At 44.2% G+C, this 23,089-nt stretch overlaps 1 protein-coding gene across 3 annotated transcripts in view; it reads left to right on the top strand.

The window, feature by feature from the left end:
- Nucleotides 1-22,058, top strand: part of HEATR6 (HEAT repeat containing 6) — a 62,514-nt gene extending 40,456 nt beyond the window's left edge. Inside the window, exons 20-24 of one of the 3 annotated variants that reach the window (XR_014014073.1) lie at nucleotides 1,882-2,449; nucleotides 4,050-4,104; nucleotides 6,278-6,415; nucleotides 19,377-19,733; nucleotides 20,747-22,058. Coding sequence is in view for 2 of the 3 variants with exons in the window: in XM_081220538.1 (XP_081076664.1) it covers nucleotides 1,882-2,449; nucleotides 4,058-4,104; nucleotides 6,278-6,495 (833 nt within the window). In the remaining variant the exon portion in view is untranslated. The other 2 variants (XM_081220538.1, XM_081220537.1) reach the window with 2 other exon arrangements.
- Nucleotides 22,059-23,089: the final 1,031 nt, after the last annotated feature.

Here is a 23,089-nt window from a genome sequence, read left to right as displayed (position 1 = left end):
TCTCCCTCTTCTCTCTGATGGAGGGCCTCTTTGGACAGCACACACCAGTGTGCATTGTTAGTAAAGCCACAGTTTTATTCATAATGCTTTAAAAAATGGAAACATACTGAACACCCCAGTTTAGGGAAAAGGTGAGATAAATCATGGTATATATATTCAGAGAGATACTTTGTTGCCACTTAAAATTATGTTTACAAAAAGTTTTTGGTAATCTGGGAAAATACTTCTGATGTTAAGCAAATTAAAACAGGATATGAACATTGTTTCTACAGTACGATCTCAGTAAATGGATAGAAAAAAGACTGAAAAGAAATGAGTCTAATTATTAACAGTGGTTGCCTCTGAATGGGATGATGAGTAGGATTTTATCTGCTTTCACTTTCTAAGTTTTTTACAGTGAGCATCTGTCATTTTAACAATCAAGAAAAAAGTAAAGGGGAAAACAGACCTGGGAGAAGGAGGGTATAAATTGGAAATTCCATATGCGCCCTTGGTACTGAAGTGGAATGCTGCATAGGGATCTGCCTCTGAGTAATGACGTGCTCTCACCTTGATATATCATCAGTGGCTGACAGCTGCTTGGGTGTCTGGATCGCAGCCTGCTAATCCCAGTCGCTTGAATTGCCAGCATTTACCTTACGTATTTGTCTCTGTGACAAGATTGAAACCTCAGTGTGTGTTCCTGGAGAGGTGAAGCCGGTCTGGACCGGCAGAGCCTGCAGCACGTTAGGGAAATCTGGCCCTGCTCCCCTTTACTGCCAAGGGCGTCCAGGGGCCAGTCAGCCGGGCACCAGTGGAGGTGTAGCCTCGTGGCTTTTTCCACCTTGGAAGCAGCCTGAAGTCACCTTTGGGGTTGGAGCTCATGGAAGCTGGGTATCTGCTGCCTGTCTTCAGAGACATCAGAGATGTTGGGAAGGGCTGGGAGCGTTAGGGAAGCTGCCTTCTACTCTGCTGCCGACCTTGAGGACTGAGAACTCCCGAAATGGAGTAAGTGGTAACTCTGACGAGGAATAAAGCTGGCTGATTTCCCGGGGCCAGCGGGAAGCGAGAGGAGCCAGGAATCCAGGCATCATCTTCTCAGGATTAGAAAATAGAGCCTTCGGTTAATCCGAGTCCTCTGTGCCCCAGTCACTGCCTAGACAGCATTTTCTTTTTCTTTGCAATTAACTGCATGACTTGCTTTGTCCAGAGCAGGGTCTGGGTGCTAATCTGGGTGATGAAATGGCTTTTTGCCAGCATGAGCAGGGCTGGGCATACAGTTGTGCACTTTGTGCACTGCTCAGAGGCACCCAGCCGAGAGGACAGCTGGGGCTGCAGTTCAGTCCCTGCTCCTCCCACCAAGCCTTACCCACTCAGACGAGCATCTTCCCAGCGAAGGAGCCTCTTTCTAAGTCACCAAAGTTCCTATTCAGGGTAGCAGAGGTCCTGAGCACATGTCGTGCTCATCTAGAGAAAGGGAGAGCTTTGGGAGCCGGTACTTGGCCACTTACCTAGGGTCCCATAGTCACTCACCACCCCGATCTTGTAGGATTATTGTGAGAATTAAATGAAAACATAAAATGACTAACTTGAGCACTAGTGTATGTGCTTCCTTCTACCCCTCTCACCCCACTTACTTTTTTTTTTTTTTTTTGCGGTATGCGGGCCTCTCACTGTTGTGGCCTCTCCCGTTGCGGAGCACAGGCTCCGGACGCACAGGCTCAGCGGCCATGGCTCACGGGCCCAGCCGCTCCGCGGCATATGGGATCCTCCCAGACCGGGGCACGAACCCGTATCCCCTGCATCGGCAGGCGGACTCTCAACCACTGCACCACCAGGGAGGCCCTCACCCCACTTACTTTTAAACCTCCATTTGCTTTAATGACTGTGGATTCTTTCTAGGAACAGCCCTGTGGACCTCCCAGGCCTACAACGCCCTGACATCAGTTGTGACGTCATGCAAGAACTTCAAAGTGCGCATCAGATCTGCCGCTGCCCTTTCCGTCCCGGGCAAGAGAGAGCACTACGGGTCTGTTGACCAGTACGCTCAGATCTGGAATGCATTGGTCACTGCCTTACAGAAGAGCGAAGACACCACAGACTTTCTGGAATTCAAGTACTGTGCTAGCCTACGGACCCAAATCTGCCAGGCACTGATTCACCTCTTGAGCTTGGCCAGTGCCTCAGACCTGTCCTGCATCAAAGAAACCCTTGAATTGAATGGGGACATGGTCCAGTCCTATATCCTACAGTTTTTAAAATCAGGAACAGAGAGAGATGACACTGGAGCACCCAACAGCCCGCAGGAAAGAGACCAGATGGTCAGAACAGCCCTGGAGCACATAAGCAGTGTCCAGGCACTGGCTGGCGACACAGCCAAAAGGGCCATCATGGGCTTTTTAGAAGATATCCTGACCGTTTATTTTGACTCATCTGGATCACAAGTAGCACTCTTAGGATTAACAAATCGGTGAATATTTTACTGGACCTTCCAGGTGTCAAGTGATGACAGGAAGACCTGAGCTTGAGCATCAGATGTGTGGGATTTAATCTTAGGGGCAGAAACAGTCCTTTCACTATTTATTTAGATTGAGTTAGCGCTATTTAAATTTTTCTCAAAGGGCTCAGCCACTTCAGAGAGTGGTTTCACTGTGTTGGCCATGGCCATGGTGGTTGGAACCCCTGACCTCTGCACGCGGGAGCCAAGGAGTTGGGTTGTCTTGTGGGCTGAGCAGACTGGGGGTTGTAAAGAGTGTTTAGTCTCAGAAGAGTATTTTTAGAGTAGCAAAAGGATTTAGGAGTTAGAATGTTGTATATTGTGTCTCTGGGAATTGTTTTTCTTTTATAATAAACTAAAGCAGTGTGCCCGTAATCTACCATTTTTATCAAGTTGCATTTATAGAAAGCTGCGAGCAGAGCTGCTGTTCAGCCAGTTCGTTCTGGTACAGCTGCATCAGTTGCTAAAATACTGAGACGGTTCCTTACAGGTTAATAAATAGCGGTTGCACTGAGCTCCCCAAGTGGCAGCCCTGGAAGCCTCCACGCCTTCCCTCAAGCCTGTAAAGAGTGACCTGGCACGCAAGGGCCTCTGGCCTAGGCCCATGTCCATTTCACCCTGGCCGTAACATCAGCTTCTATCTGCATTTCCTAACGCCCTTTAGGCGAATGTGGTCCCATATGCTAAATTTATGGTGGTTTTGCCACTTCTGGATTTGTGCCTTAAAAAAGAATTACTTGTTTAATTTAGATGATTACAAAGAAAGGTTTTTAAGTTATATTTTGATAATGCCCAAGCAGTTATAAAAAGTAATTTCTCGCTGAAAAATTATTGACATTTAAATTTTGCGTGCATCTCTTGACCACCAACAATTTATTGGAAATGATTTCAGTCAGGAATTTGGAGATACATAAGAAAAGATTCCACACTTATACTTGATATGGGATAAATAAGAATCAAGATACGTAGAGTGGGTTTTGGCAATATATTTTTTAACTATGGTTATTTAGCTTAAAGTACATGTTTCACAGCATACATACGTCCTCAGTTTTTCTTGTTTGCCCTTAAGTTACTCTTCTCCCTCTGTGTTGTTGTACGTTCAAAAAATACTGTTTAGGCAAAGACTAGGGAACTGAGTGCTCAGATAGCTGAAGGCTCACTTTTCTGTTGGCAGAGTACAAGTTTCTAAAGAATGAGACTACCAGCACAGTAAAAACTACCATATAGAGCATTCTTTAGACTTGCTTTTCTTGGGAGATGATTCTGGACACGATTTCTTATAGAGGCCGTGGAACTGAGTTGAACCTGTACTGACCCTGCAGTGAATCTTATGGCTTCCTTCTCTTGAAGGAATATATTCTTAGTAGCAGTTTATTTGCTTCTTGTTTTCATGAAAGTAAAAATGTGGCATATGTAACTTATTCCTGGTTCTTTGGGCTTTCACTGGTGGGTTCCTTGGAAAAATATCTGTGAAGTGACTTTGAATGGTTTTACTTGATGATTCACTCTCATCCTTTGCTTATCTTGAATAAAATCTAATTTTTTTCTTTCTAAACCTTTTGCTTCCGTTAAGGTGTCCAGGTTTCTGAAAACAGATGTTAATATTCCTGTGCAGGGGAAAAGCAAGGGTAAGCACTTGTAGAAATTCCATAATGCAGGGTGTGGGCTTCCGTCCCAATGGGGTGCTGATTCTCTTCTCCCTGTGGCTTTGTGGGCGTACACCTGGGCCAGGGGCTCCTCTCAGACACCTGGGCTGGGGCCTCAGTAAAGCTGCCATTATGAAAGGAAGCCACTCCAAAGAGTAAAGGGCCAGAACTTACTTGATGCAGAAACAGTAGGAAGTCTGGCTCTGCTACAGAATTCGACTTCAGACTGCCGAATTCTGAGCTTCTTTTGACATTGAAAGGACACGTTTGGAGGAGTCGGCCTGGCACAGGTGTCTAGAGCCTTTCTTCACTGACCTGACAGCATTAGGAAACGTCACCCTTTCCCTGTGACACCCACTCGTCCCCGCCCACTTCTAGAACCTGAGGAAGAGGCACACTGTAGCCTCGTTTGTAGAAGTAGTTAAGGGTAGAGCCAGTGCCCCGAAGTGATGAGAGGGTAGACAGAAACCTACAGAATAGCAGGGCAGCAACGTGTGTGAATCCAGACGAGGAGCAGAACCTCACCAACGTAAGAGCTAAGTGAGGTCTAGGTACTCCGGTCCGTTCGGCCTGCACCTCTTTAATACAGTGCATGGGCTTCCCTGGTGGCGCAGCGGTTGGGAGTCCGCCTGCCGATGCAGGGGACACGGGTTCGCGCCCCGGTCCGGGAGGATCCCACGTGCCGCGGAGCGGCTGGGCCCGTGAGCCGTGGCCGCTGAGCCTGCGCGTCCGGAGCCTGTGCTCCGCAACGGGAGAGGCCACAGCAGTGAGAGGCCCGCGTACCGCAAAAAAAAAAAATAAAATAAAAAAATAAAATAAAATAAAATACAGTGCAGCCTCTCTGGAGACATAATTCTAAACAGGAGCAGCTGTGTCAATGGAAAAAGCCCTTGAGAATTATTGCTCTGCAATCTATTCTATGACCTAGTAGGATTGACTGTAGGAACACAGGTATTTTTTAAATTTAGAAGTTCTGTTAACAAAATGTCACATTGATAGGTCCAATAAAACTCATTAAAATGGTCATTTTTATGGATACTGAAAGAGCACTTGATAAAACTCAAATGTTCTCTTCTGATCAAAAATCCTTTTAAAAAATGAATAAAAAAAGATGCTTCGTTAACATCATAAAATATTTCTATCTTGACGGTGAACTTGCTAAAAAAGTCACAACCAAGACAAGCAAGCCTGTCAGCACCACTGTTACCTAAAACATTGTGTCAGATTTTTTTTTTTTTTTTTTTGCGGTACGCAGGCCTCTCACTGTTGTGGCCTCTCCCGTTGCGGAACACAGACTCCGGACGCTTAAGCTCAGCGGCCATGGCTCACGGGCCCAGCCGCTCCGCGGCATCTGGGATCTTCCCGGACCGGGGCACGAACCCGTGTCCCCTGCATCGGCAGGTGGACTCTCAACCACTGTGCCACCAGGGAGTCCCCATTGTGTAAGATTTGATGATCAGTGTGATTAAATAAACCAAAAGTAGAATTTTCCAAGTTTTTACAAAGAGAGGTTCCAAATTATCTTTATTTGTAAAACACAAGTCTGAGGGATGGAATTCACAAATAATTATTTGTAGAAAATCAACTCAGAAAATAATAGAATAAAAGTTCTGTAAGGTAGCTGGTTACAAAGTAAATATGCCAAAATCAATAGCTTCTCTATATATCAACAATAACCAATAAGATTTTTTTGTGTTAAAGAAAGATCCTATCCCAATAGTAATAAAAATAACATACCCAGGAATAAATCTAACCAAAGCCTATGCAAGGATTTTGTGAAAAAATTTAAAAAAAAATTTTTTTTGAAGGTCATTGAAGACGACATTAAACAAAAAAAAATGAGAAGATATACCATGTTCCTAGATAGAAGGACCCTTTATTATAAAAAGACCATGTCTCTCTGAACCTATAAATTTAGCTTAAGTCCTATCAAAATCAAAAACAATATTTTTAATGGCAAAATTACTCTAAAGTTCATCTGGAAAAATGAATGTAAAAATTCAAACCAAAGATTAGGCTTCTAGCCACCCACCACACTGCAGGGGAAAAGAGAATCTCTTCCTCAATTAGGGTGCCCTAAGGGAGCATTTTTCAGCCTTTGTAAATCCACGGCCCTGTTTGTTACATAAAAATCCATCTCTTATTCTCATTCCAGTCCTAGCCCACCCTGTCTCTCCCACTGCATGCAGCTGTAGTGCCTGGACTCAATGCATGGAGCAGCTATCTTGGAAAGGAAAGAATAACAGGAAGATCAGGGAAGGAAAGGAGAACTCCGAGTACCACCAAACTGGCAGTAAGTTTACTGTTTTTCCCACTCTGGTGTCTCCTGGCCTGGACTCCAAGCAGACAGAATCCTGGACCTGCATACCATGAAGGCAGAAGGAGCTACCAGAGAAGCTGTCTATTTCTGGTCCTAGGATGGGGCAAGAGGGCTTATGTAAGTCAGAGAGAGTCAGGGAGATCCCTGTTTATGGCTGCTTCTCATCTCCCACTCCAGCCCCTTGGCAATCCCACTGCAGCAGAGGTTGTCACAGCCAGGCAGGTGCCTAAAGCTTCAGGGAGGGGAACCCTTTTCTCTGACCAGAGGAAGTGGGGTCCCAACAGCAAGAGAGTGATGCCCATTGCTTTCTCTTGCTGTCTGGGTTTTCTCATTTGACCTCTTGATGTGATAATATTTTGTTAATAGAACTGTGACACCAGAGGGAAATTCAAAACCGTGGGAATGAAGGAAGAGCAACAGAAATGGGAAATATTTGGATAAATAGACTCATCTTAAGCTTTTCATAACATGTATAGTCAGTTAAAACAAGACATAACATTGTCTGATGGGGTCTTCAGTGAATATAGGTGTAATACACATGAAAGTTACCACATAAAGAGGAAGTGTGAAGAGATTTATACGGTAGTAAGATTTCTATATTTCACTTGAATGATAAAATATTAATCCCAAACAACCTATGAAAAGTTAAGTATTTTGCAGTTGCTAGAGAAACCACATGCACACACACACAAATTACACAGAAGATATATTTAAAAACTCAATAGGTAAAGTGGAATACTAAAAAATATTCAAATAATCCAAAAGAAGACAGGAAAAGAAAGACAGGAAGGAAAAACGTAGGGAACAAGTAGAAAACAACAAACAGTAGACCTAAATCCAAACATATCAATAGTTACATTAAGTTTAAAAGGTCTAAGTATACTAATTAAAAGACAGAGATTGTCAGAATGTAAAAATATCCAAGACCCAGCTATATGCGTTTTATAAGAAACCCATTTAAAATAAGTAGTATAGGTTAAAAATAAAAGGAGAAAGAAAAATACACCATGCAAATACTAACCAAAAGAAATTTGGAGTAGCTATATACTGTGAGACAAAATAGACTTCAGAGCAAGAAAATTTACCAGGAATAAACATGGAACTTGCATAATGATAACAGTGTCAAGTCACAGAGAAGAGCTAACTATCCTAAATGGATATGAACCTAACAACACATCTTCAAAACACATGAAGCAAAGACTGATAGAACTGAAAGGAGAAATGGCAAGTCAGCAACTAACAGTTGGAGACTTTTAACACTCCTTTCTCAGTAACCAATAGGACAAATAGACCATATTCTGGATCATGAAACAAATCTGAACAGATTTTTAAGATTTGAAATCATACCAAGTATGATCTCTGACCATAATGAAATTAAGCCAGAAATCAGTCACCAGAACATCTCTAATTACTTGAAATTAAATAACATACTTCTAAGTATTCAATAGGAGGTCGAAGGGGGAAGTCTCAAAGGATATTGGAAAATGAGAACTTAGAAAATACTTGAAACTGAACAAAATGAAAATATAATAGTATTTGATATATAACATATCAAAATGTATAGGTGCAGCTGAAGCAAAGCTTTGATGGAAATTTATAATATTTGGTACTTATTTTAGAGAAGAAGAGAGGTTTCAAACAATCACCTAAATTTCAAATTTAACTAGGAAAATAAGAGAAAAACCTAGAGCAAGCAGAAAGAAGAAAATTATGCTGAGTGGAAGAAGCCATTCTCAAAATGTTACAAACTATGATTCCATTTACATGACATTATGGAAAAGGCAAAACTTTAGGAATGGAAGACAAATCAGTGGTTTCCAGGGATTGGGATGGGGGCAGGATGCGACTACAGGGAAGCATGAGGGAGCTTTGGAGGGATGATGGAACTGTTTGGAGTCCTGACTGTGGTGGTAGTTACATAAATCTATGCACGTGACAGAACTCATAGTACAGAATACTCCCCCAAACATCTATAATTTAAAAAAATCTCTCTCACACACACACATACACACACTCTCTTGATCTCTCTTTCTCACTGTACAGACTGTATCTTTGTACCATTGGGTACACATAGCCAACTGTGTGCCAGGTATAGTAGCACTAAATATATTTTTAAAATATATTTTAAAAGATGGGGGTTTATCTTATGCCTAATTATAACGGTAATAATCAACATTTACTGGCTGCTTTTTATTTGCCAAGCACAAAAAAGATCCTAGATGCATTATGTTAATGCATTTCTAACACTTAAACCATCCTATTATAAACAAGAATATATTTGGTAGCTATTTCTGTTACTTAAACATTTTAAATCTTTTTGGTTCTCTGATTCTTTTGGTAAACATTTTTTTAATTTTATTTTTTATTTATTTTTGGCTGCCTTGGGTCTTTGTTGCTGGTGAGCAGGGGCTACTCTTCGTTGCGGTGCGCGGGCTTCTTATTGTGGTGGCTTCCCTTGTTGTGGAGCACGGGCTGTAGGTGCCTGGGCTTCGGTAGTTGTGGCACGTGAGCTCAGTAGTTGTAGCTCCCGGGCTCTAGAGCGCAGGTTCAGTAGTTGTGGTGCACGGGCTTAGTTGCTCCATGGCATGTGGGACCTTCCCGGACCAGGGCTCAAACCCATGTCCCCTGCATTGGCAGGCAGATTCCCAACCACTGGGCCACCAGGGAAGTCCCAAACATTTTTTTAAATTGAGATATTGTTGATGTACAATATTATATAAGTTTCAGGTGTACAACATCGTGATTCACAGTTTTTAAAGGTTATACTGCATTTACAGTTATTATAAAATATTGGCTGTATTCCTTGTGCTGTACAGTATATCCTTGTGGCTTACTTATTTTATACATAGTCGTTTGTGCCTCTTAATCTCCTATTCCTATTTTTCCCCTCCCCGCTTCCTTCTCCCAACTGGTAACCACTAGTTTGTTCTGTATATCTGTGAATCTGTTTCTTTGTTATATTCACTAGTTGGCGAACATTCTTAAAACTACATGCAAGCTGCAGCATGTCTTGGAAACTCAAGTTGTAAACTATAGCTATGTAGCAGGATGGCCAGCAGATGGAGACAGAGAGCACAAAATGATTCAGACTCAGGGCTTTTACCAAAGCTGTGATTCTCAAGCTCGGAAGCTGCAGCACCTGGATTTCAGGTTGCTCTCATTAGAGCAGTGTTTCTCAAACCTGGCTGCACATTGGAATTACTTGGGGAACTTAAAAAAAAAAAAAATACCGATTCTGAGTTTAGCGGTCGGGGGTACTTTTGCCATTGGGAGGTTTAAAATCTGCACAAATGATTCTAATTATAGCAAAGTTTCAGACCCACTACTTTAGAACACACACCAACAGGCAGTCCCAAGCTGGCATGTTTCAGAATCACCTGGAGAACTTGTGAAAAACAGGTACCCAGACTGTTGTAGTCTTCATTCTTTGGAGAACCAGTGCATACTGAAATGTTGATGTATCAACTTAAGACAGTTACATATATAATCAGGACTAAATCTGATAGAGTCTCAGACTAGATTCTAATATATCAGAGTAACTTCAGGCATCAAATGTTTAAGAAGATTTTATAGGAGAAAAATTTTAATTGAGAAAACGCTAACCATGAACTTAATTTTTCCCCTGGAAATGGAGAGATGCCCTGGGCCACCCCTAGACTGTCTTGTGTTACACGAGCAAGGTTCCCAAGACTGGGCCAGCAGGTTCCCTCGTCAGAGAAACATAGCCTACACGTGGTGTCGGGTTCCAGAAGTTTATAGTTGTGGAAGGGCATCAGGAAAAAGTAGAGCTGCTCAGGCAGCCAAACTCCCAGCCTTCATGGGGCAGGCTCCCCCAATTTTTTTCCACTTTCTTTCACCAAAGCGTTTAAGTTATTTTAATATTTAGAACCATCATAGATTCATTTTCTAAATAACATTTATTGATTTTCCATATTATACAAGTAATGAATCTTCATTGTGGAACTTTAGGAAAAAACAAAACAATAAATATATGTAAGTAAAAATGACTTGAGATAATAACTATTATCATTGTGATATGTTTCATGATACATGTCCATGTATGTGTATATACTATATATGTGGACTCACACACACTTCAGTTATGTGTGTGTGCACACGAACACTCTTCCAGATATATTGTGGGAAATTAGTCTACAAAATTGCAGTCATAACCTGTATACTTTCTTGTAGCCTGCTATTTTACTTAACAATGTATCATGAGTACTAAATACTCTTCTAAAACATGACTTTAATGATTTGATAATAGTCCATAGTATCAGTATTCCATAATTTATCCAGTTCTCTATGGGACGTTGTTTTCCAATTGTTTGTTGATTTATATGCACTCTTTCATAGATGTTAGAATTTTATCGGGATGTGTGATTTGAGGCAGAGGTGTGACTGTGTGCCTTCCCAAGCAGTCAGCCAGGTGTCTACACCACTGATGTAGTAATCACGCCATCCTTCCCCCTGGGTTTGCCTTGCCTCCTTGCTGAGATACCACATTCTTATATTCCTGCAGGACTATGTAAGCTTCCTAGTCTCTTCATCCTACTGCTCCTCTATCCTCGTGCTAGTCCCAAACTTCTTTAACTCTTGGGCTTTATAGCAGGAAATTCAGTAGCCAGATGACCCACGAGACAAGAGTGGTTCTGCCCGGCCTTCTTGACTAGATAGGGCTTAACTCCACATTTCACTTGGGAATGTCAGATGCAGCTAATTGTTGCTGAACGTTTAGTATTGACACTTAAACACCTTCTATTTAAGAGGAAATGAATATTAGCTGTAAGAGGAAGAAAAGAGGCTTTTTTCCATTTAACAAGTGTCCATAGAGTATTTTTTCTGTAAAGCGTGGCCTCTGGCCGTCTTCGTTCTGTGGAGTCCTTGCCAGGCCAGGAGGGCCTGGTCCTCCTCTACCTCTGGGGCACTCCCAGCGTGTTGACAGCTGAGATGGCGGGTGGGCCAGTGGTCATTCTGAGAATGAGCCTGAGGCACTGTGGGCTGATGCTGGAACGTGGGCTCCACCTTTCCAAGAGGCCGCCTGGTACGTGACCTCATTGGCCTTGATCACCCTCTACCCCCATGGCCCACAGTCTCCAGTTCTGGCCATCAGTCCCCTCTGACCTCCGGCCCTCAGCCCAGGTCCTCACCTCTTCCTGAAATTATGACAACAGTCTCCCAGAGAGCCCTGGTCCCTGGCAGGTCTGTGGGGCTGCGGTCTCCTTTCTCACCCTGCTCAACCCATTCTCCGAACTGCCAGCCACCAAGCTGGTTCTCCGGGGCCATCACCAGCCCCTTTACATGGCTTAAAAGAGCCTTCGTGCCTGCTCCCCCACCTCCCTGTCATCACCAGCCCCCGACCCATGGGCTTCAGCTATGTGGGCTCGTGCACGCCCAGGCCTTGGTTCCGCCCTTCAGACTGCACCACAGTCTACACACCGCAAGTCTCGGCAGACACATGCATCATTTCTCTGGGACGCCTTTCCTGAGCACCTGTGAAATGGGGATGTTTGTGGTGTCAGTTCATAGGGTCAGTACAGGACTGAATGCAACAAGCAAGCCCCTAGCAGAGAGCCGAGCGCTGAGAAGACCTAACTGAAGGCCAGCTCTTAGCGCCCCTTTTATTATGATCCTTGCGCTGCTCACAACACTGGACCACAATCACCTGTTTCCGTGGCTGTCTTCCAGCTGGACCGGGAGCTCCTTGAGAGTTAGCATCCCATCTCACCCACCTTTCTATCTCCCCCCACCCCCAACCTGGTGCCAGGCCACACTTACAGCAGGCTGTCAGCAAGCGTCTGTTGAATGAACAGTGGAGCTATGAAATATCCCCATTCTCCAGTAAGAAGACTGAGGCCTATGGATGGGAGAATGACTTGCCCCAGATGGTGCTGCCAGTCAGAGCAGGAGCTGAACTCCGGTCTGGGAGCCTCCTTCGTCCGGTGCTGTTCCCGCTGCACTGCTATCCCCTGGAGTATGCAGAGGCCAGATCTAGAAGAAACGGAAATACAGACAGAAGTTACTCTCAAGTTTGTTACTTGTTGCTGTGTTTGTCTCTGATCTCCCCAGCTGTGGTTTTCCTAGCAACTCAGGCCCTATGAGGAAGACTTCACGCAGCTTTGCTCTCAGGTGGGGAGAGCTGTGACGCTGGAGCCGACACAGCAGCCTTCAGGGTCGTCTGATCCATCCCCCCCCACCCCACCCCCCGGCCTCAAAGGGGACCATGAACCCAGGAGGAGAAGAGAGCCGCCCACAGTCATATGGCTGACGGCAGAGCCACACTCCCTTCTCAGTGCCCCTCCTGTTCATGGGAAGTAAAGCGGCAGAAAAGAGCCTAGTTACTTACAGGGCAAATGCTCCCTGGACGCCTCCACCAGCAGGCAAGGCCTGTAGCCTCCAACAGGTCCCCCCAGAGACAGCGCAGCCCATGCCAGGAGGGGAGGCCCAGGAAAGCCAAGTGGGCAGAGTATTGGCAGTCCAGGCCCCACCCAGAGGGACGTTTCAGCCTGTGCTCTTTGCTGCCTGTTGATGTGCCGTGCTGTTGATAGCTTCTCCAGGGGAGGGTAACTAACTTCTCCAGCCTGGAGGTTTATGGCCAAAGACAGGACAAGGGACGTTCCACCCCACTGAGGCCCTTTGGAAGTGAATGTATATGATTTATCTCTGCGCTGGGGCACTTTGCCTTTGGCTGCAGAAGGACTGTCCCACCCCGCCCCCACTTTCCTGCCAACACGTGCTGGCACCAGGCCCATGGCTAGAGAATTGAAACATGTAAGCCTCGAGACAGGAAATTCAGCTGGATGTGGCCATGGCGTGGAAGATGTGTGGACTCACCAGTCCGGGTAGGGCACTGAGCAGGACCTCTTGCTGCCCCAGGATTACTGTTGGGACTCCGGAGTGTACAGCTGGGCAGTTGGTAGGACTGCCTCCCTGGACCCTGCCCTAAGTGGGCCAGTAGGTTTTCACCCCTTCACACCTTCATTCATCACCCTTCCCACCAACACACACAAACGCATGCCACCTACTGTGTATCAGCAGAAGGAAGATACAAAGATGAATGACATACCAGCCCTGGCCCTGAGGAACTCACAGGCCCAAGGCCAGTGAACACAATGTGACCGTCTGTGGGAAGGGAAGGCTGCCCGAAGGGGAGACTCGCTCAGCGCTCAGCCAGGTCTCCAGGGAAGCATCAGGGAAGACTTCCCAGAGGAGGATGAAAAGATGGGAAAAGGCTCTCTGAAGAGGCATGGAGATGTGGTTAGCAAGCACACAGAGGAAAGTGTGTGTGGCTCAGCATGGCCGGGCATGCCAGCGCCCTGAGTCAGGGAGGAAAAGGAGGTAGGTAGATGGAGGTGTGCATCCTGGGCAGTTCAGATTATATTGTGAGGGAGCCAAAGAGGAGTTTCGAGAAGAGTGTGGGTACCACGATCAGATTTGCTTTAGAAAAAGCACTCAGCTGGGAGGGTGGTGATTACAGGGAAAGAGGCACCGTGAATCTTCTACTGGGCTGTCCATTGTAACCACGTGGGGAGCTTTAGAAAGGCTGATGCCTGGGTCGGCCTCCAGAGGGGCTGCAGCAAGTGGTCTGGGGTGTGGCCCGGGCACTGGGATGTGAAACTCCTTCCCCCTGTGACTCTGAGAAGCAGTTGAGGTATCGCGGTTAGGAAGCACTGTGGCTGTCCAGGTGAGAAGTGGAGAGGCAGTTTCCGGAGATGGAGGAGGGCACACTTTCAGGAGGAAGAATCACAGCCTGTGGTGGTTGGTCGGATGTGGATCCTTAGAGAAAAGGAGGAGAAAACAGGCAGCTCCTTAAAAGGTTAAACACAGGGTTCCCGTATGGCCCAGCAACTTAGATACACACAAGAGGAATGAAAACGTGCGCAAAAACTTGCATACAAATGTTCAGGAAGCACTGTTCATGATAGCCAAAAAGTAGAAACAACCCAAATATCCATCAACTGTTGAAGGGATAAATAAGATGTGGTAAGTTGTTGTGAGTATTATTCCCTTGAAAGAGGAATGATGTACCGATACCTGCTACAACATGGGTGGACCTTGAAAACATTATGCTGAGTGAAAGAAATCAGTAACAAAGGAACCATACACATATTGTATGATCCCATTTATACGAAATGTCCAGAGTAGGCAAATCTATAGGGACAGAAAGTAAACTAGTGGTTGCCTAGGACCGGGAGGGGAAGGTGAGACTGGGAGTTGATGGCTGGGGGTATAGGTGGGTTTTCTGGGGGGATAATGAAAGTATTCTAAAATTGATGGTGGTGATGGGAACACAGCTCATTACTAAAAGCCATTGAATTTTACACTTTAGAAGGATGGATTCTAGGGCATATGGATTATAATCTCAATGAAACTGTTAGAGAGAAAGGGGAGGTGTGAGGACTGCCGATTTTACTCTGAGGAGGTCGGGAGCCTTGAGAGGGCTGTGAGCAGAGCAGTGCCATGGTCTCACTACCTTGTACAAGATTCCCTCTAGTTCTAGTTTCTCAGTCTCGATGCTATTGACATTCGGGGCAGGATAATGCTTCATTATGGAGACTGCCCTGTGCATGTGGGATGTTTATCAGCACCCCTAATATCTATTGGTGCCAGGAGGACCCCCCCTCCACTCTTGTGTGACAACCAAAAACACCTCCAGCCACTGCCATACATCCCCTGGGGAGCAAAAGTACCCCATTGAGAACCGCTGCTCGAGGCTGTAGGGGGAGCGTGCACAGGGAGTGGGGATGCTTATGAGACCTTTATGTGGAGATGTCCATTGAGCAAACAGGTGGGGCTGAAGCACCCAAAAGAGTCTGGCAGCTTCGCTGACTTCAAACTTGGAGGCCGTTGGAATGAATGTCGCAGAGAAGAGAGCAAAACCCAAAGAGCTGGTTCAACTTAATTTTACTTTTTGAGTAAGTATTACGCTGAAGAGATCAGGGCAGATACCAAGATGAGTAAAATAAGCTTCTGACCCCACCTCACAAACACTGAAACCTCTCAGTCAAGGCAATAATGAGGTACAGAATGCTCTGGAAGTACAGAAAAGGGAGAGTAAATCCAACTTGTCCAGGAGGGAAATTCCATCAATAGTTGAAATATTTCTTGACCTAGACCTTTCATTTTATCTGAATTTTTATCATAAATCTGCTGCTTATTGTGCAGTTTCTACGGTTTGCAAAGAAGTGATTGCTTTTTTTTTTTTTTTTTTTTTGGCTGTGCTGCTTGGCTTGTGGGATCTCAGTTCCCTGACCAGGGATTGAACCTGGGCCATGGCAGTGAAAGCCTGGAATCCTAACCACTAGGCAACCAAGAAACTCTCCCAGTGATTGCTATTCTATTTCCCAGGCAAACACTGCAGTGGGGACAGGAGGGGAACAGCAAGTGCACAGAGCATTTCTCAGCCTCTCTGACATCTCAGGAGCCACCTCCTCCAGGAAGCCTTTATTAACCAATCCTACACCCTACTCCTCAGGGTCCATGTGGCATCTGGGCACGGGATAGCTCTATTACTGCAAGTCTATCCCTCCATCTCACCCCTGCACACATAAACATACACATGCAAGAATGTGGCCCTTCCCAGTAAGACACGAGTGTTTTACTCACCTTTGTATCCCCAGGACCTAGCACAATGTGTGGCACGTGATAGGTGATCAATAAACAATTAAAACATACTTGGAAAACTATAAGATATTGATGAAAGAAACTGAAGATGACACAAGCAGATGGAAAGATATACCGTGTTCATGGATTGGAAGAATTAATATTGTTAAAATGACCATGCTCCCCAACGCAATCTACAGATTCAGTGCAATCCCTATCAAAATACCAATGACATTTTTCACAGAACTGGAACAAATAATTCTAAATTTGTATGGAACCACAAAAAGACCCTGAATAGCCAAAATAATCTTAAGAAAGAAGAACAAAACAGGAGGTATCATGCTCCCTGATTTCAAACTATGCTACAAAGCTACAGTAATCAAAACAGTGTGGTACTGGCACAAAACCAGGTATGTAGATCAATGGAACCAAATAGACAGCCCAGAAATGAACCCACATTTATATGGGTAATTAATCTATGACAAAGGAGACAAGAATATACAATGGGGAAAAGACAGCCTCTTCAATAAATGGTGTTGGGAAAACTGGACAGCTATCTGCAAAGTAATCAAACTGGACTACTTTCTCACACAATGCAGAAAAACAAACAAAATAGATTAATGACTTAAATGTAAGACCTGAAACCATAAAACTTCTAGAAGAAAATAAAGGCAGTATTTTTTGGATATGCCTCCTCAGGCAAGGGAAATGAGCAAAAATAAACAAGTGGGACTACATCAAACTAAAAAGCTTTTACACAGCAAAGGAAGCTATCAACAAAATGAAAAGTCCACCTCCTGAAAGGGAGAAGATATTTGCAAACAATATATCTGACAAAGGGTTAATATCCAAAATATACAAAGAACTCATACAACTCAACATCATAGAAACAAACAACCCAATTTAAAAATGGGCAGAGGACCTGAATAGACATTTTTCCAAAAAAAGATATACAAGGTCAATAAACACATGAAAAGATGTTCAATACTACTAATCATCAGGGAGATGCAAATCAAAACCACAATGATATACCACCTCACACCTCTCAGAGTGGCTATCATCAAAAAGACAACAAGAGTTGGCAAGGATGTAGAGAAAAGGGAACCTTCATTCACTGTTGGTGGGAGTGTAAATTGGTGCCACCACTATGTAAAACAGTATGGAGATTTCTCAAAAAATCAATGGTTGTTGATCCCTTTACATGAAGGGAGAATCACATATGGTGAAGTTCATGACGTGTACCTTTTGAGCTGAAATATGAACACTCATGAGCCTAGATGTGAAGAACACTTGCTCTTGGTCGGGGAGGGACTGGTCAGACCCGCACCAGCAGGAGGTGGTGAAGTTAGGTAACTGGCCCAAAGTGGCGGAGTCTGAGCTCTTTCCAGTAACAAGCCCACCTTACATACACAAACCCAAGTGTGTCCCATCACATGGGTTCAGATCGGAGTACCTTCAGGTCCCCACACTTTTGGAAAAGCAATATGTATCCCAAAAGCCTTAAAAATCTTCCCACCTAGGAATGCCACTTCTGGAATTATTGTAAGGAAACCATCCAAAATGCAGGCAACACCTACTGTATAGCACAGAGGACTCTACTCGATGCTCTGTAATAAGCTGTATGGGAAAAGAATCTAAAAAAGAGTGGATGTATGTATATGTATAACTGATTCACTTTGCTGTACACCTGCAACTAACACAACATTATAAATCAACTATACTCTAATAAAAATTAAAGAAATAAAATGCAGGCAAACAGAGATGCATAAGGCTATCCATCACAACATTTTAATGGACAAAACTGGAAATAACCCAGATGTAAAACAGCTGGGCAGTGGTTAAATCCACTATGGGACCTCTCTATGTTAAAGACCTTACAACCATTTAAAATGTTTATGAAGAGTTTTGAATGGTGTGGGGACACATTTGTTATAATGTTAAGGAAATAAAATAGGCTACAAACATTTAATGCATATGTTTTAATAATAGCTCTGTTGGTACACTAAGGAAGAAAAATCTTCCAATGTATTAGGAGTGGTTATTTCTGAGTAGAGAGACAATGAGTGATTTTTCATTCTATTCCATATATTTTAAAAAATATTTTGTTCTTTTATTCTACATGTTTTTGTGTAGTTCCAGGTTTTACACAAAGTGATCAGGGAAAAGTACACATTTATTTAAAAAGAAAAAAAAAAAGACCAAAAACTGAGTTACCCAGTAAATATAAATGGCATTATAAGCACTATTGTGGTGTCCAGAAGAACTTCCCCTATCTGAATGATGCCAGTTTGGACTGGGGAATGCCACCCACCAAACCCCAGGGACCACCTGCCCTATGTTGTAGTATCTGTGTAGAACACACATTATTCCTTAATAATTTTATAGAAACTAACTCAGTTTTTTAAACTACATGTATTTTAAGGTAAAATTTTAACTACTCTAAAATTAAAATATAATACCACTTTCTATTCATGGAACGTAACCACAAAAATAAATGCAATAAAGCAAAACAATATTACCAAATTCTAGACTGGTAAAGATTCTGAGCTTGAGTCCTTTTTTCTCTCTGTTTAATAAAAAGTGGGGGCAGAGGGGAGAGTGTTGTCAGGGAGAAAGGGACAGATTAGCAAAGTTTTGAGAGTTATTAAAATGTCCTAGCCCATCAATAGACCCCAGGAATCAGAGAGATTGAAAGATAATTGAAGTGATCTTCTCACTGTAGACTTTGATTTGTTTTTAATGATTTGCCCAGGTCGCACCCAAACTGCCCACTATACCACATCCTGGGGGAAAGTGCCAGACAGTATTCCTAGCACCAGTGGACCTCCCTCAATCTGTGGCCACTTGTCCATCTGGTTTTAAGGTCAAGGACAGGTGTTTCTACCATGAACGCCTTTCCATTCCTCTTACAATTCCAAAGTCCTACTCTTGTTCAAGACTTTGGTGTTTCCATGCAATACTCCAATGCCTTCATCATTTATTTGCAAAGCATGTTTCTGGGCTTATAAAACCATAAACTTGCTGATACTGTGCCAGTTCTGATCTGAAACAGGCCAGGCAAGTTTAAAAAGGCGAAAAGATGCCACCAGTGCTTGGAAATGGTGGAGGCCAGATAAAAGCTTAGGACACTTAAATTCACTCATTATACAGAGAGGAAACTGAGGCCCAAGAGGAGGTTGGGCCGATGACCAGTGACAGAGTTGGGTTACATCCGGGTCCCCGAATCCCAGTCCAGTGTCACCTCTCTGCTGCACTCCATCTGAAGTTTGCTCAGAACCAAAGTCACTGTTTGCTTTTATCATGAGAGGTTTGCTTCGGAATCTCTTTCCAGCTGCTGGACCAGAAACTAAAATCAGAGACCAATAAAGAAGAGAAGGGTCCTCCTGCAAGTGTTTCTCCTTGCTTCCTTTAAATGTCAGTGACCTCACGTCTCACTCTCCTGATTGACACCCAGCTGTGGGCTTGCTTGGCTCAAGGAAGAATCATGGATCTGTGAACTTTGGCAGAAGGTAGGAACCTCATCTCACTCAACCGACATCTAGAGAGACTCTCCATCTGCTAGTGTCCTGGTCCAGCTGCCTCACTCATAGGGGAGCCTGAGTCCAAGAGAGGAAGGGTAACTTGCTTCGGGTCGCCCAGCTAGTAAGCAGCAGGGCTAGGCCTGGAATACAAGTCTTCTGCGTCCAAGGTCAGTGCTCACTTTAAAAAAAATGTTTTTAAAATAAAATTCTCTTTTAAACTTGGACAAGCAGAACTATAGCATCCATGGGACCCTAAATAAAATTCATTTGTTTAACCCATTCATTCAACAAATACTGATGAGTGGGATATGCCAATATATATTGGTATGCCAATATATGATTGCCTGGCAGCACTAAGGAGCCATCAAGGTTTGAGGTCATGAATCTAAAGTGTGAGCTTCCAGCCTAGCTGTGCATTTTTCTCGAACTTCATTCAGATACATGGGGTCAGGTACTAAGTGAGCGGAGAGTCAGATCTAACCAGGGTTGTGATTTTGCCAAAGGAGTGTGATAAAGGAAGGGGATGAGAATTGAGAGGATGTAAAGTGATTGCGATGAAAAATCATAGGATTTAAAAGTGAATTTTATTATAAGAACTTTTTTTTTAATTTCACACAATGAATTTTGAAAGCTAGTTGTGATGCACATTCAGGTTGAGATGGTCATATTGTCCTCTTTGTTTGGAAGCTGTCTTGAGGGTGTTTGCTTGGGCAGGTTCAACTTGGAGACAGTGGAGGCTCTGCTTGATTTAAATTGTTGTTTGAGCCAGTGCTCGACCTGAGAGCCTCAGGACTTTCCTTCCTCCGGAAGGAGCCTTTTGAGACAAATCTAGGGGCTGGTCAAAGCTCAGGAGCTGCAGCTCAACTTCTAAAGCCTTTTTATAGTGTTATTTGTATAAGTAAATAGTTGGCTTCCTATTTCAGGGAGGGACGTTATTTGTCCTCAAGGCTGCCTCGTGTCCTGGGCAACCACTGGGGTGCTGGAAAACACAACTGCTCCTCTCCTGATGTTGTTTTGAAATAGCCAGGGCAATTTGGACCCTTCAGCTACAAAAATCAATTGTATACTGAAGCCGAATGCAAGCCACCCTGCTTCACCCGCTCAGTTTTGTATATTCTGTCCATCCCTTACCTCATTGTAACACTTACTAAGAATCTGGTCTCCTTTCCACTCATTGTAGGTGCCCATGCGGACGATCTGCATTACTTAGTTTTCATTGATGTCGGTGGTGGTAATGATTAAGTGGAAACACCCCACCCCATTCAAACGTCTCCCTCTTCCCTGCTGATCCCCATTGCGAGCGGAAGTGCAGTGTGCCTTCCAATATTCCTCCCAGAACTTGTGGCTGGAGTGCAAGTGAGGTGAAACAGTGGAAGGCAAATCCTCTTGACTCCAGTCACACCAGCAGCTCCAAATGTCAGCCTCCTCCCCAGGCGGATGCAGCAGTCTTTGGAAAAACTCAACGGATATTTCACTACCAAGTGGTACCAAACAATAACTGAAGGTATAAGCAAAGCAGAAGTATATGCATATATAAAAGTGTACCAAGATGCACACTTCTGATGTGTTCTCTTTACGTAAATTGTAACCCAGGATAAAAATTTTAATAAAGCAGAATTCTAGAATCCTAACTAATGTAGGATCTAGGCATGGGGGCAATCAAGAATGCTGTTACCCACTTTAAGATCCCAATGTTCAGGGCTTCCCTGGTGGCGCAGTGGTTGAGAGTCCGCCTGCCGATGCAGGGGACACGGGTTCGTGCCCCGGTCTGGGAAGATCCCACATGCCGCAGAGCGGCTAGGCCCGTGAGCCATGGCCGCTGAGCCTGCGCGTCCGGAGCCTGTGCTCCGCAAGGGGAGAGGCCACAACAGTGAGAGGCCCGCCTACCGCAAAAAAAAAAAAAAAAAAAAAAAAGCCCAATGTTCTGGGTTGCCTTTGACAAGAGGACATCAAAACAGAGAAGAATGATTGCCGATTGTTGTTTCAAAAACAGAAAAATAAAAGGTAAGTCACCCCACCACCACACACACGTACACTTGCCCTCACATTCTCAATCCCTAGAACAGATTTGAAAAAGAAAAGCCCAAGAAATTCCAAGCATGCATACCTCCCCAGATAAGACAGAAATGGAAGAAAACCAAACTTTTTAAAGTAAGCATTTTGATCTTCATGCAAACATGGAGTTAATCTTGGGACAGCTAAGCACAAATTACACAGATGAATTCATTGTGTGAAATGGTCATTGAGCGTAGAGAATGTTAGTGCCAGTTCAGAGTCCAAGCTCTGTAGGGGTCATACCTGAATCTGCTGAGCTGAGCACATGGAAACCTCAGTGTGCATTCAGGCTTGAACACTCTTTTTAATTTATTTCAGAGTTGCTCACTGGGGTGGCTTCAGGAAATGCAAATAGAATGTCCATAGTGGTGTTTGAAGACTGCAGGGTTTTGATGCATGTTAAAATGAAAATATAAATAAAAATCTCTGTGCCTGTATTTACATGGATTAAAGTTGTTCTTAAGATTATGGTCTGGGGTTTCCCTGGTGGCGCAGTGGTTGAGAGTCCGCCGGCCGATTCAGGGGACACGGGTTCGTGCCCTGGTCCGGGAAGATCCCACATGCCGCGGAGTGGCTGGGCCCGTGAGCCATGGCCACTGAGCCTGTGCGTCCGGAGCCTGTGCTCCGCAACGGGAGAGGCCACAACAGTGAGAGGCACGCGTACCGCAAAAAAAAGATTATGGTCTGTTATTTATAATCCTTTTCTCTTCCGGCTGGCTTTTATTCAATGTTATGCATACAGAGAGGACACAAGCAAAGCACTAGATTGGGCGTGATGGTACCCAGGCTCTAGCTCCAGTTCTGCTCAGATTCTCCAGGAATCCTGGGGTCCTTCCTTCCGTGACTCTGGGCCTTCACACTTAGAAACTGAGGAGTTCGGACCACATGGTCCAGCTCTAGTTCTGAGGCTACAGTTCAGCGGAATTTGGAAACACCATTTCACCTCCAGGATTTTATTTTAAGCAAACGGGAAATATGTTTACAATGTCAAATGCACGTGACTGTACAGCCTGATGGGCCTACCAAACCCACAGACTTAGGGCCACAGTTGGAAAGAACTCAAGTCCCTGTTCCAACCAAGAGAAAATTCTAAACTCATCAAGTATCCTCCATGGTGAATGTGTAAAAGTCAATACTACAAAGGAACTACATTATTGAGATGATTCTCTCCTTGTTTATAACCATAAAATATTGGCACTGAAAGAGTCCTTAACAAGCATGGAGGCCCAGAGAGGTTAAGCAACTTGCCCAAGACACACAGGCAGCAGGAGGGAATCAGGACCAAAATGTAGGTCTCCTCACTCCCAGCCTGGTCAGGACTCCTGCATGTGCCCTTCAGAGTTTGACGATTTCACCTTTAGAATTTTTCTTTCTGGGACTTCCCTGGTGGTCCAGTGGTTAAGAATCTGCCTTCCAATGCAGGGGACATGGGTTCGATCCCTGGTCGGGGGACTAAGGTCCCACATGC

Source organism: Mesoplodon bidens (assembly GCF_964165515.1).
Source record: "Mesoplodon bidens genome assembly, chromosome: 19".
NCBI lineage: Eukaryota > Metazoa > Chordata > Mammalia > Artiodactyla > Ziphiidae > Mesoplodon > Mesoplodon bidens.
Note: the sequence above shows the minus strand (reverse complement) of the source record. Positions and strands in the feature narration are given on the sequence as shown.